Raw genomic sequence first — 13,716 nt, 5'->3', positions numbered from 1 at the left:
GCAGGACGGCAGCACAAAATGTCATAAGGATGACCCTAGGGCCCACAAGACATGCATTTGCCCATGCCCAGGACATCGACTCAACATTTTACATGTTCATCACACCAGCCATCAAAAGAATAATCCTAGAGATTACAAATTTGGAGGGTTTAAATAAATATTTAATAAATGTGAGTCAAGACCTGCAAGACGTGTGAGAGACAAACTGGCGGCCATAAGAGAGATCTGGGAGAAGTGGGTGGAGCTTCTGCCATACCTCTACAACCCTGGGCCTGAAGTAATGGATGAGCAACTGGTTCCATTCAGAGGTAAGTTTTTATTTTCATATCTGTAATGTAAGTGATTTATGTGATTGTTTTTTGTGACACGGATACTCCCTTTCTGGGAGTATATGCCCAGCAAGCCAGCGAAGTATGGCATCAAGATATGGGTGGCCTGTAATGCACAATCCAGCTACGCTTGGAAGATGCAAGTCTACACAGGGAAGCCGACCAGCGGAGGCCCGGAGAAGAACCAGGGGATGCGGGTTGTGCTTGATGTGACAGATGGACTGAGGGAGTCACGTATGACAATTTCTTCACCTCTTATGAAGAGGAAGATCACCATGGTTGGCACAGTTAGAAAGAACAAGCCTGAGCTCCAACCTCTCAACAAGGGGGAGAGAGGCCTTTACAGCTGGGAAAGGCACTTTCAAAAAAGGGAGCGCCTTGCCCGCACAGCAGCCTCTGCAACGCTTGTGAAAGCTATTCAGGGAGCTGAATCTTGTCCTTATCCACCTGAGGCTGCAGCTGGGGCATGCAAGAGGAGGAGATGCCAATTCTGCCCCCCAAAGAAGCACTGTAAAACAAACACTATGTGCTGCACGTGAGGAATATATCTGCAAAGTTCATGCACACACACACTTGTATACTGTCCTACATATGCTAAATAGAGTTGATTGATTTATGTTCAGCATGTTTTTGTTTTGTATCTATTATCTTATTTTATTCTTATTTATTGTTGTTGTTTATTAACCTCGTGGGTGGGGGCAATGGTTCAAAAAATGTGAGAAGACTAGTATTTTGTAGTTGGATTCCTCATTGTACAGTATATAAGAATATATCACAATGTTGTCAAAAAGTACAAGACTTATTGTTTCCCTTCAATAAAATGAATTAAAAACAACTTTTTTCACATTTCTGGTACTTTCTTAGGCTATACAAGTGCTATCTCTTGCCTAAAAATGTATGTTTATATCTATGCAGTGCCTTGAGCAATAATAATAATAACAATAATAAAGTAATAGGAAAGAAAACAATTATGACGGGTGTGTTGTAATAAAAATGAGTGGTGTCCACTGATTAAATGCATTCTTTCTGCATTGTGAAGAGTGAAAACCCAGATATTTACAAAGTTTGTGACGAACGACAGGTTGTTTCTTCATGCAAAATAGATTTGGGGTTTAAAATTCAATTAAGCTGCTTTATTTTAGGGTTTTAGTGAAGGCGGGCCATTTTTTACCCTTAGGACAAGGGGAGTATGCAGAATGCTAAGACTACACAAGGGTTATTCATGTCTGCGCTCTGTTGCTGTCCTGCTGCCCACCCACTTGTCATTGTTGTCATGTTTACATGTCCTGGGTCAGCTGATGCTCTGCTAAATACTGTAGTCTACTACACAACATTTCCTCAAGAGGCTTTAGTTTCTTACTGCATCTGTCTATTCTCTTTGGGTTATTTTGTCACTGACAGGACATACTGTACACAACACCATTTATTCACCAAGTTCTCTCCTTAACTGCTTTGTAATCCGTAGACTGCACTGATCTTTGATGAGAATACAAGTTGTTAATTGCCTGGTTGATTAACTTCTCTAGGGTAGGGGGCAGCATTGGGAATTTTGGATGAAAAGCGTGCCCAAATTAAACTGCCTGCTACTCAGCCATAAAAGCTATAATATGCATATACAGTGGATTTGGATAGAAAACACACTGAAGTTTCTAAAACTGATTGAATGATGTCTGTGAGTATAACAGAATTCATATGGCAAGGAAAAACCTGAGAAAAAATCCAACCAGGAAGTGGGAAATCTGAGGTTTGTAGTTGTTTTGAATTTGGCGCCCTATAGTTTCACTGGCTGTTGACGAGGTGGGACGCTACCATCCCACGTACCCTAGAGAGGTTAATTTGGTACTTGACTGGTACTTGATATGAAACTCACTTTTGAAGAAGCTCTTCACCTTCAGGTAGCCGACGCTGATGCGTAGCACAGAGAGTTTGTCCAGGCGAGAGCGCACATCCTCAGGGAATGGTAGGAGGCCTGTCAGCCTGTCCAGCTCCCCATTCAGCCGATCCCGGTGTCGTTTGGATGGGTTCGACTTGACCACATCTGGAGCAGGAGATTTCTTGCTGAGGGGAAAGGAGACAAGATTATTATGGTTAGTTAGACAATAGGTACTTATTGTGCTGATTCTAAATTACTACAGTGGTCTCTGTAGAAGGAAATCTGATTGTGATCATTATTGTTGAGAGATGATGTACCTTGTTGTAAAATGAATGTGTATACCAGCATTACAGGTAAACAATCTTTGGATGACAACACTTTACTGGATGACAAGCTGCATACTGGACCCTATTCCAACTAAACTACTGAAAGAGCTGCTTCCTGTGCTTGGCCCTCCTATGTTGAACATAATAAACGGCTCTCTATCCACCGGATGTGTACCAAACTCACTAAAAGTAGCAGTAATAAAGCCTCTTGAAAAAGCCAAACCTTGACACAGAAAATATAAAAAACTATCGGCCTATATCGAATCTTCCATTCCTCTCAAAAATGTTAGAAAAAGCTGTTGCGCAGAAACTCACTGCCTTCCTGAAGACAAACAATGTATACGAAATGCTTCAGTCTGGTTTTAGATCCCATCATAGCACTGAGACTGCTCTTGTGAAGGTGGTAAATTACCTTTTAATGGCGTCAGACTGAGGCTCTGCATCTGTCCTCGGCTCCTAGACTAGAGGTCGACCGATTAATCGGATAAAAAAAAAAAAAAATGTATACCTTTATTTAACTAGGCAAGTCAGTTAAGAACACATTCTTATTTTCAATGACAGGCCTAGGAACGGTCCGTTAACTGTCTCGTTCAGGGGCAGAACGACAGATTTTCACCTTGTCAGCTCGGGGGATTCAATCTTGCAACCTTACGGTTAACTAGTCCAACGCAATAACGACCTGCCTCTCTCTCGTTGCACTCCACAAGGAGACTGCCTGTTACGCGAATCTTGGCCATGTTCTGTTATAATCTCCACCCGGCACAGCCAGAAGAGGACTGGCCACCCCTCATAGCCTGGTTCTTCTCTAGGTTTCTTCCTAGGTTTTGGCCTTTCTAGGGAGTTTTTCCTAGCCACCGTGCTTCTACACCTGCATTGCTTGCTGTTTGGGGTTTTAGGCTGGGTTTCTGTACAGCACTTTGAGATATAAGCTGATGTAAGAAGGGCTATATAAATACATTTGATTTGATGACAACACAACAGCAACAAAGACTGGACACATCATAACTTTAGACAGCTTAGCCACAATATGGGTCTGTGACCTAATGCTATTATAGTTACAGTTCATTAGCTTGTAATGCTTGTAACGCCTGTTAAGAGTGACATCCACTGAAATAAGAAGCCTGCATCATGTAACAATGGAATAATTTCCTAACACTGAAAGAAGCAAAGGGGAACAGGAAGTTTTTAAAACCATGCTACAGACTCCAGTCACCCAAGTCATAGACTGTTCTTTCTGCTACCACACGGCAAGCGGTACCAGAGTGCCAAGTCTAGGTCCAAAAGGCTCCTTAACAGCTTCTACCCCCAAGCCAGAAGACTGCTGAACAAATGGCCACCTGGAATATTTACATTGACCCCCCCACTCTCAATTTTTTAAAATTGCATTGTTGGTTAAGGGCTTGTAAGTAAGCATTTCACGGTTGAATTTGGCGCATGTGACTAATAAAATTTGATTTGAACCCAGGCTGAATCACTTCAGTCACCCTGGCTAGCAGGCCCTGCATGAGCATGGCTTCCTCTGAGTTGGGTTTATGACACACGCTAATAAAAACATGAATGGTTTCGAAACCCAGTGAGCAATAATGGTGCACCGCTTACAGTACTGAAACTCCAGCTTGAACGCAGGAAAGACGAGGCAACTCGTAAACATGACTAATAAACACAGTGAAGCACACTGTTTTCTAGGGGAATCATTATACACGGCTCAAAAAAATAAAGGGAACACTTAAACAACACAATGTAACTCCAAGTCAATCACACTTCTGTGAAATCATACTGTCCACTTAGGAAGCAATACTGATTGACAATACATTTCACATGCTGTTGTGCAAATGGAATAGACAACAGGTGGAAATTATAGGCATTTAGCAAGACACCCCCCAATAAAGGAGTGGTTCTGCAGGTGGGGACCACAGACCACTTCTCAGTTCCTATGCTTCCTGGCTGATGTTTTGGTCACTTTTGAATGCTGGCGGTGCTTTCACTCTAGTGGTAGCATGAGAGTTTACAACCCACACAAGTGGCTCAGGTAGTGCAACTCCTCGCATTGATCTGCCATCCTGGATATGTGGCAAGAAGGTTTGCTGTGTCTGTCAAAGTAGTGTCCAGATTATGGAGGCGCTACCAGGAGACAGGCCAGTACATCAAGAGACGTGGAGGAGGCCGTAGGAGGGCAACAACCCAGCAGCAGGACCGCTACCTCCGCCTTTGTGCAAGGAGGAGCAGGAGGAGCACCGCCAGAGCCCTGCAAAATGACCTCCAGCAGGCCACAAATGTGCATGTGTCTGCTCAAACGGTCAGAAACAGACTCCATGAGGGTGGTATGAGGGCCCGACGTTTGGCATTTGCCAGAGAACACCAAGATTGGCAAATTCGCCACTGGCGCCCTGTGCTCTTCACAGATGAAAGCAGGTTCACACTGAGCACATGTGACAGACGTGACAGTCTGGAGACGCCGTGGAGCACATTCTGCTGCCTGCAACATCCTCCAGCATGACCGGTTTGGCGGTGGGTCAGTCATGGTGTGGGGTGGCATTTCTTTGGGGGGCCTGACTGCCATTAGGTACCGAGATGAGATCCTCAGACCCCTTGTGAGACCATATGCTGGTGTGGTTGGCCCTGGGTTCCTCCTAATACAAGACAATGCTAGACCTCATGTGGCTGGAGTGTGTCAGCAGTTCCTGCAAGAGGAAGGCATTAATGCTATGGACTGGCCCGCCCGTTCCCCAGACCTGAATCCAATTGAGCACATCTGGGACATCATGTCTCGCTCCATCCACCAACGCCACGTTGCATCACAGACTGTCCAGGAGTTGGCGGATACTTTAGTCCAGGTCTGGGAGGAGATCCCTCAGGAGACCAGCCGCCACCTCATCAGGAGCATGCCCAGACGTTGTAGGGAGGTCATACAGGCAAGTGGAGGCCACACACACTACTGAGCCTCATTTTGACTTGTTTTAAGGACATTACATCAAAGTTGGATCAGCCTGTAGTGTGGTTTTCCACTGTAATTTTGAGTGTGACTCCAAATCCAGACCTCCATGGGTTGATACATTTGATTTCCATTGATAATTTTTATGTGATTTTGTTGTCAGCACATTCAACTATGTAAAGAAAAAAGTATTTAATAAGAATATTTCATTCATTTAGATCTAGGATGTGTTATTTTAGTGTTCCCTTTATTTTTTTTGAGCAGTGTACATTATTAGCCAAAGGAGATAGGAATCAGTGGAGGCAGTCGCAGCATCTGAGGCCAGAGGGATTTCCTGCTTTGAGGAGCAAAGTGTACAAAGCGCTACAGTCCGGCTGCTAGCATATACTATACATCACTCCTATCTACAGTTTCTCCAAGACTAAACTTTCTGCAATAGAAAAAGCCTGTATAGTGAAAAAAAATATGTAAATAAAATGGACATATGTTAATCTGTTAACAAATAATGTCTGTAAACGTTCACATCTATAGAATAAACACAATGCTCTTTTGTAAATGTTCACTGTCAAAACCGAGTATTTTCAGGCACAACGGAGGCTATCAGAGGTCTTTGTTTTGTTTTGCTCCCTGTGGTATTTCACTTCACAGGCAACTGGGTGATAATGTCTTGGGATAAAACTCTTGTTGAAGGCCAAAGTCAAGTTTATGAGTCTCTTGCAGACACATGTCATTAACTGCAAATCAGACACACGTGCTCAGGCTTAAGCCAAGCTTGCTGGGACTGTAGTCCGGAGGCTCTAACTCCCCTCGCACCCGCTGGAGCAAGAACAGAACCCAGGCTCATTTCTGAACTCAAGTGCACGACTTCAATACACCATTTCACTTTTTCAAATGTGGGTTAAGGGTTGGGGGACTGGCAGCTGCTATTTATCTCAAGGGCATTGTTTAAATGGCATCTGTTCCAAAGTTTGAAGTTTAATAGCAACAGGATACAACAGCTGTAAAACAGTATAGTGAAAATGTTAACCTTGAGAGCTCTTTCCCTACACTGCAGTGATAGTAATAACTATAAAATAATTAAATTAATTAAAATAAAATAAAAAACACACAACAAGTACGCTATAAGCTGAAGAAACACAAGAATACAAGTATATTCAGGTCAGTGTCAGTACCTTTTTCAATGTGCAGGGTTACTGGAGTATGTTTATTCATAAAAATATGAGTAATGGTGACCGGTAGCAGGATAAATAGATTAGCTACTAATGGTAATGGCAAACAATAATCAATGAACAGCAGTGTAATGCTATTAATACATCTAATCATCAATCAGTATAACAGCAGCGTAGATGTGAGGTGGTGTAAGTGTGTGTGGTCAGTAATGAGTGTATGAGTGAGGGTGTATGTGAGTGTGTGCATGAGAAATGTGTGTTTGCGTGTGAGTAAGAGTGACAGATAAAGTGTGTGTGTGTGTGTGTGTGTGTGTGTGTGTGTGTGTGTGTGTGTGTGTGTGTAGAGACCCGTGGATGGGCATAGAGTCCGTATGGACAGTTTGTAGGAGAGGGAGAGCAGTACCTGTTAGCTATTTAACAATCTTATGGCCACAGCTTGGGACACAAGCTGTTTAGGAGTCTGTTGGTCTGAGCCTTGATGAATGGTTCCGGCTGCCGGACGGGAGCATGGAGAACAGTCCATGTCTTGGGTAGCTGGAGTCTTTGGACATTTTTCGGGCCTTTATCAAACGCCGCCTGAGATGTACGTCCTGGTTTGCTGGGAGCTGTTCCCCAGTGATGCGCTGGGGCATCCGCACCACCCTGTGAAGGGCCTTCCGGTCGAGGTCGGTGCAGTTGCCATACCAGACGGTGATACAACCAGTCAGTATGCTCTCGATGGTGCAACTGTAAAAGTTCCTGAGGATCTGAGGGGCCATGCCAAATCATGTCAGCCTCCTGAGGGGGAAGAGTGCCGTCTTCACAACTGTGCTGGTGTGAGAGGACCAGGTTAAGTCCTCAGTTATGTGGACACCGAGTAACTTGAAGCTCCACCACGGCTCCGTCGATGTGGATGAGGGTATGGATGAGGGTGTGGATGAGGGTATGGATGAGGGTATGGGTTCGTTATTTTTTTGCCAAAAGAGCACTATTTGTGTCCTCTGGTACATTCTAATGACTTGACTATCAGAAATACACAGCTATATGATTGAATACTTTAATGAGTTTATTGAGAAAGATGTGACTTTACATGTGACTTTACAATTTCAAAAAATATTGTTAGTTGTTTTAGATAGGCCTATATGATCAGGACTTTTATCTAAGAGAACATTAAACGTTTTTTAACATTTAACCTGTTTTGGGATTAGTCTTATTTACAGTTTCACAGCAAGATATGAGATGCCACAATGATGTTTGTTCTTCAAATTATGTATTTTATTCAAACAGAAAAATTACGTTAATAGCCCACATTATTAAAGTTTTGTTTTTCCAGTTTTTCCCAGGTTTTGACTCTCAAAATCACACTTTTTAAATATAAAAACAACTACATTGGATGTTCTAAGTTCACAACAATACTTAAACCACATCAGGAGACCACTTTTGAAGTCTGGGAAATTTAGATTTTTGGGTGTAGCTATTCTTTAATTCAAGTGCACACCTAGCAAGAGCCTGTTGTTTAGCTGTGTTTATGTAGCATACGTGATGGTAGAGCTTGCAAAACAAATATCCACTGGATTGATTCAAAATAATTATAATATCATTCTGCCAGGTAAGCATAGGCTAGTTAACATATAATTGAGAAGGTTTTTGGGAAGGGAGTGGCTCCTAATCGGTGACTGGATATTTTATGTCTGAGGCTCCATATCCGTGAGTGTGCAAATTCTCACAGTATCTTGTGAGAATTTGGGACTTCAATCATTTTCTCATGCCGAAACCAGACAAGATACATAAAACCCCAAAATATGATATTCACAAACGTCACTAAGCAAAAAATATATATAAAAAGCCACTATAATTTCAAAACATTATTTTGTCATGAGTTCAGTACCATTTGCTTGATTTTGGGAACCTACGATTATAGAGTATCGTTATTACAAATATTTTTCTATAACTAACCGTCATTGTTCTATGTGGTCATTAGCTAGCTATCGTTAGCATGCTAGTGTTAGCATGTTACAAACTCTGTGCTAGCTAGCTAGCCAGCATTAGCTACCTAGCTAACCAGCCTAGTAAACTCTAGTCCAGGGACAAAATTCACAAAACCTTCTTAAGAATAAATGTATTCTCAAGGCAATTTTTTCCCTTCACTATCGACTTATGAAGAAAGTTCAGCAAAGTTGCTATTCCTCACAAAGGTTTTTGGAAATGTTAGTGTTATTTCTTATGTTTCTCCTTAAGCAAAAATAAAATAAAGCTCTTGGATTTGTTCTTGGAAATGTTCTTAATTCCAAGATAGCTGTTCCCTTGTCTTAAACTCAGGGCAGTGAGAGAATAAGCTAATAAAAGCAATTTAACATTTAATTCACTCAAGTTTAATCTGACATTTTTAGTATTGATTATTTGAAACCCAAGAACATGTTTTTGAACAATAATCTCAGTATGAAATATGCTAACATGATTGCCATTAATAGCTAGATAGCTAGCTAAATTGGCTGCCTAGCGACAACCATCTTAAGAAGATATTTAAGAAGTTTGTAAGAAGAAATTTAAGAAGTCTGTAAGAAAATCATGAAATCTGAAGATATTGTTGAGGAATTGCACTTACAGTATATTAGCGCAGCTGAAAACTGTTGAGAGGCAATACAACAGGCTTCTTTAGACTAGTTGAGTATCTGGAGCATCAGCATTTGTGGGTTCAAGTACTGGCTCAAAATGATCAGAAACAAAGAACTTTCTTCTGAAACTCGTCAGTCTATTCTTGTTCTGAGAAATTAAGGCTATTCCATACGAGAAATTGCAAAGAAACTGAAGATCTCGTACAACGCTCTGTACTAAACCCTTCAGAGAACTGCGTAAACTGGCTATAACCAGAATAGAAAGAGGAGTGGGAGGCCCCGGTGCAGAACTGAGCAAGACGACAAGTACATTAGAGTGTCTAGTTTGAGAAACAGATGCCTCACAAGTCCTCAACTGGCAGCTTCATTAAATAGTACACGCAAATCACCAGTCTCAACATCAACAGTGAAGAGGCGACTCCGGGATGCTGGCCTTTTAGGCAGAGTTGCAAAGAAAAAGCCATACCTTCTACTGGTCAATAAAATGAAAAGATTAAGATGGGCAAAAGAACACAGACACTGGACAGACCAATCTTGAGGTGTTGGATCACGAAGAAGAACATTCGTGAGATGCAGAAGAAATGAAAATATGCTGGAGGAGTGCTTGACACCATCTGTCAAGCATGGTGGAGGCAATGTGATGGTCTGGGGGTGCTTTGGTGGTGGTAAAGTGGGAGATTTGTACAGGGTAAAATTAATCTTGGAGAAGGAAGGCAATCACTCCATTTTGCAACACCATGCCATACCCTATGGACGGCGCTTAATTGGAGCCAATTTCCTCCTACAACAGGACAATGACCCAAAGCACAGCTCCAAACTATGCTAGTCCTATTTAGGGGAGAAGCAGTCAGCTGGTATTGTGTCTATAATGGAGTAGTCAGCACAGTCACCGGATCTCAACCCAATTGAGCTGTTGTGGGAGCAGCTTGATTGACCAAATGGTATTTTATAGGAAAATATATATTTTTTTTTATTAATTAGTATATTTCAGTTTAACCACAACATTTGTTGTATTATTTGTTCTAAGGCTTGTTTAAAAAATGATGATATTTTGGAGATTATTACGTTTTCAAATAGCCGAAAGTGAGCCGTTGTAATCTGAAAAAAGGGAAAAAGGCCATTCTTGAACATGGGGTGAGACATTCTTACTTTTGTATGATGCCTTTAGTGAGAGGTCTAATGCTTTAATATTTAATCATTTCAGCCCTCCGAATTCATATTCGTTATATAAATAGGTAATGTTAATATAATTTAAAAAACAAGTCTCTAGGTGTAGGCAACACCATAAGCAAATAGGTAAACTGTGATATGACTAAAGAGTTAAATCAGGGTGATTTTTCCACAAATAGACATGTATTTTCCTTTCCATGGTAGCAAGATCTTATCTATTTTTGCTAACTTTCTATAAAAAAGAAATAAGTTCTTTCTTTCAGGACATGTATACCGAATATGTCCACATCCCCGTCAGACCATTTTATTGGTAAACTACACGGTAATGTAAAAGTTGTCTTTTTTTGTGATACAATATATGATATAGTACACTTATTTTCATTTGGTTTTAATCCAGAGAGGTTAGAAAAAGTATCTAGATCCTCTTTGAGGCTGTAGAGGGATTCAAATTGTGACTTTAAAAGAAAACATGAATCATCAGCGTACAACGACACATTTGTTTTTAAGCCACAGATTTCTAATCCCTTAATATTACTGTTGGATCTAATTTTAACAGCTAACATTTTGATGGCAATAATAAATAGATATGCCGATAGTGGACAACCTTGTTTTACTCCTCTTGACAGTTTAAAACTTTCTGAGATGTAGCCATTATTTACTATTTTACACCTAGGGTTACGATACATAACTTTAACCCATTTTATAGAGATTCTCCAAAGTTTAAATATTCCAGGCATGTATATATAAACTCCAGTCGTACTTTAACAAAAGCCTTTTCAAAATCAGCTATGAAAACCAGGCCTGGTTTCCCCGATATTTCATGGTATTCTATTGTTTCCAGTACTTGTCTTATATTACTTACAATGTATCGTCCATGTAAAAAAAACTGTCTGATTAGGATGAATAATATCTGACAAAATCTTTTTAATTCTATGCGCCAAGCATTTTGCTAGGATTTTTGCATCACAGCACTGAAGTGTAAGAGGCCTCCAATTTTTTTAATGGACTGGATCTTTATATATACCACTTGGATCCCGTTTCAGTAATAATGATATCAGACCGTCTTGTTGCGTGTCCGATAATCTACCATTTATATAGGAGTGGTTAAAGCGTGCTAATAATGGTCCTCTGAGTATATAAAAAAAAAAGTTTGGTATTCCTCCACTGGTGTGCCATCCAGTCCATGAGTTTTCCCGGACTTAAAGGCTTTAATTGCATCAAGAAGTTCCTCCTCTGTAATTTGGCCTTCACATGAGTCTGTCTGTACAGATGTTAATTTGACATTATTAATAGGAAAACAAATCCATACAATTAGCTTCGGTTAGTGGAGATAGAGGACACTGAAACGAAAACATATTCTTAAAGTACTTTACTTCCTCTTTCAAAATATTGTTCAGTGAATCATGAGTGACTCCATCATTTGTGACAAGTTTCAAAACATTTTTTTGGTAGCATGTCTATGTTGAAGATTGAAAAATCATTTGGTGCATTTTCCCCCATATTCAATCCAGTTCGCTTTATTTTTTATAATATATTACACTGGATCTTTCTTGAATAAGTTCCTCCCTTTCTTTTTTCCTCAAACTTATTCTGTGCCTCTATGGTACAGTTTTTATTGCTATCTATCTGTACTATTAGTCCTAGAACACTGTCCCAATTTATTTTGTTAATATGGACTCTTGACCTAAATTGCCTTTGTTTTATAGAGGAGTACTGAATGGCATGGCTGCTAAAGGCACATTTAAAAGTGTCCCATACAATAACGGGATCTGCTGTACCTATGTTATGTCGGAAAATGTCCGTTAGAAATTATTCTGTCCTAGTTAAAAAAACATGTATCATCCAGTAGGCTTTGATACATTTAAACTTTTAAATAAAAAAATAGCCTAGTTAATATGGAGTGGAAAATGTAGCCGGCTGAAAATGACTCTGTAACCGTCTGATTACGGCCGACAGCCGGCGTTAAATGACTCTGTAACCAGCTGATTAGCCGACAGCCGGCGCTAAATGTTAAACACGGATGATAATGAATTCTCAGGGGACAGAAATCATATTCACACCAACTAGATAAAAACCATGATAAGGGGAACCTGATGAGGGGAACCTGATAAGGTTTCAATTCATTTCAATACAACAGACCAATTTAATCCCAGAGACCCAACCCAATGTACTGGTAGACTTTAGCTTAGTGAACAGTAGGGGCTAACAGCTGTTGGTCAAGTTCAACAACCACAGAAACCACACCATTTCTCCCAGAGCTGTTTCTTCCATACTTTGTGACTTTCCCATTACAGGCTTTCCCAATTGCTGATGATAATAGGCATTGTTTTTTTCCTCTTCCCTATTGAATTGCCTGCAGGGAATTCAGCCATAACTCAATTCCCGGCATTAGACCCAAGCAATAACTTCCCAGAAATAGAGCAAGACTGACCTCACTTTAAAAAAAATGCCTGCGGAAACAAAAGCCAGTATTCAGACCCATTTTTTCCATCTTTGGTTGCAGTGCATCACAGGGCTTCATGCACAGACATCAGGGTAGTCATTGTTAGAGTTAGAACAAACTAGGTTTACCTCACCTCTCATCTCTCCCTCTTTCTCTCAGGGTCTGGCCGAACCCAAAGACCCTTCACTCTGATTCAAAGGGAATCAAGTTGCACTGAGTACGTTGTAATGCCATTGGCATGCTTTTGTCTGCTCAAAGTGGTTGGGGATCATGAAATGAAAAGAGTATTTTCAACAGGCCGAGAATACATCCAAAAAATGTGTAGGCTACACCCTTAACTACAATCATATCGAAAGACATTGAAACCATGGACTTATTCAGCCACATAGTGGACTGGACAGACTCAAATTGCAATAGTGGCTACTGAAACACTGTACTGAAGGATCGCCTACTACACTACAGAAAAACTGAATGATAGCCTACTACACTACAGAAAGATAGCTTGGTACACTACTGAAGGATAGACATTACCGAAATACTTTTTAAAATGTAACCTTTATTTAACTAGGCAAGTCAGTTAAGTAATTCTTATTTACAATGACAGCTAAACCCGGACGACACTGGGCCCATTGTGCACTGCCCTAGGGATTCCAAATCACAGCCGAATGTGATACAGCCTGGATTTGAACCAGGGACTGTAGTGACACCTCAACAGCCTTGCAGTGCCTTAGACCACTGCGCCACAAGGGAGCTTGGTACACTACAGAAAGACTGAAGGATATCTTGGTACACTACTGAAAGACTGAAGGATATCTTGGTACACTGCTGAAAGACTGAAGGATATCTTGGTACACTACAGAAAGACTGAAGGATATCTCGG

General features: G+C 40.8%; 1 protein-coding gene and 1 long non-coding RNA gene across 3 annotated transcripts in view; one reads left to right on the top strand and one right to left on the bottom strand.

Moving 5' to 3' along the window:
• Positions 1 to 13,716, top strand: part of LOC149972874 (uncharacterized) — a 390,242-nt gene that overhangs the window by 96,550 nt on the left and 279,976 nt on the right. The gene's annotated exons all lie outside the window — the stretch shown is intronic.
• Positions 1 to 13,716, bottom strand: part of LOC110502156 (aryl hydrocarbon receptor) — a 75,653-nt gene that overhangs the window by 48,114 nt on the left and 13,823 nt on the right. The window contains exon 2 of the mRNA XM_036959345.2: positions 2,200 to 2,387. Within this exon, the coding sequence (XP_036815240.2) occupies positions 2,200 to 2,387 (188 nt within the window). The remainder of the gene's footprint in view (positions 1 to 2,199; positions 2,388 to 13,716) is intronic.

This window comes from Oncorhynchus mykiss, chromosome 22, assembly GCF_057628025.1.
Source record: "Oncorhynchus mykiss isolate SJ-2025 chromosome 22, ASM5762802v1, whole genome shotgun sequence".
NCBI lineage: Eukaryota > Metazoa > Chordata > Actinopteri > Salmoniformes > Salmonidae > Oncorhynchus > Oncorhynchus mykiss.
Note: the sequence above shows the minus strand (reverse complement) of the source record. Positions and strands in the feature narration are given on the sequence as shown.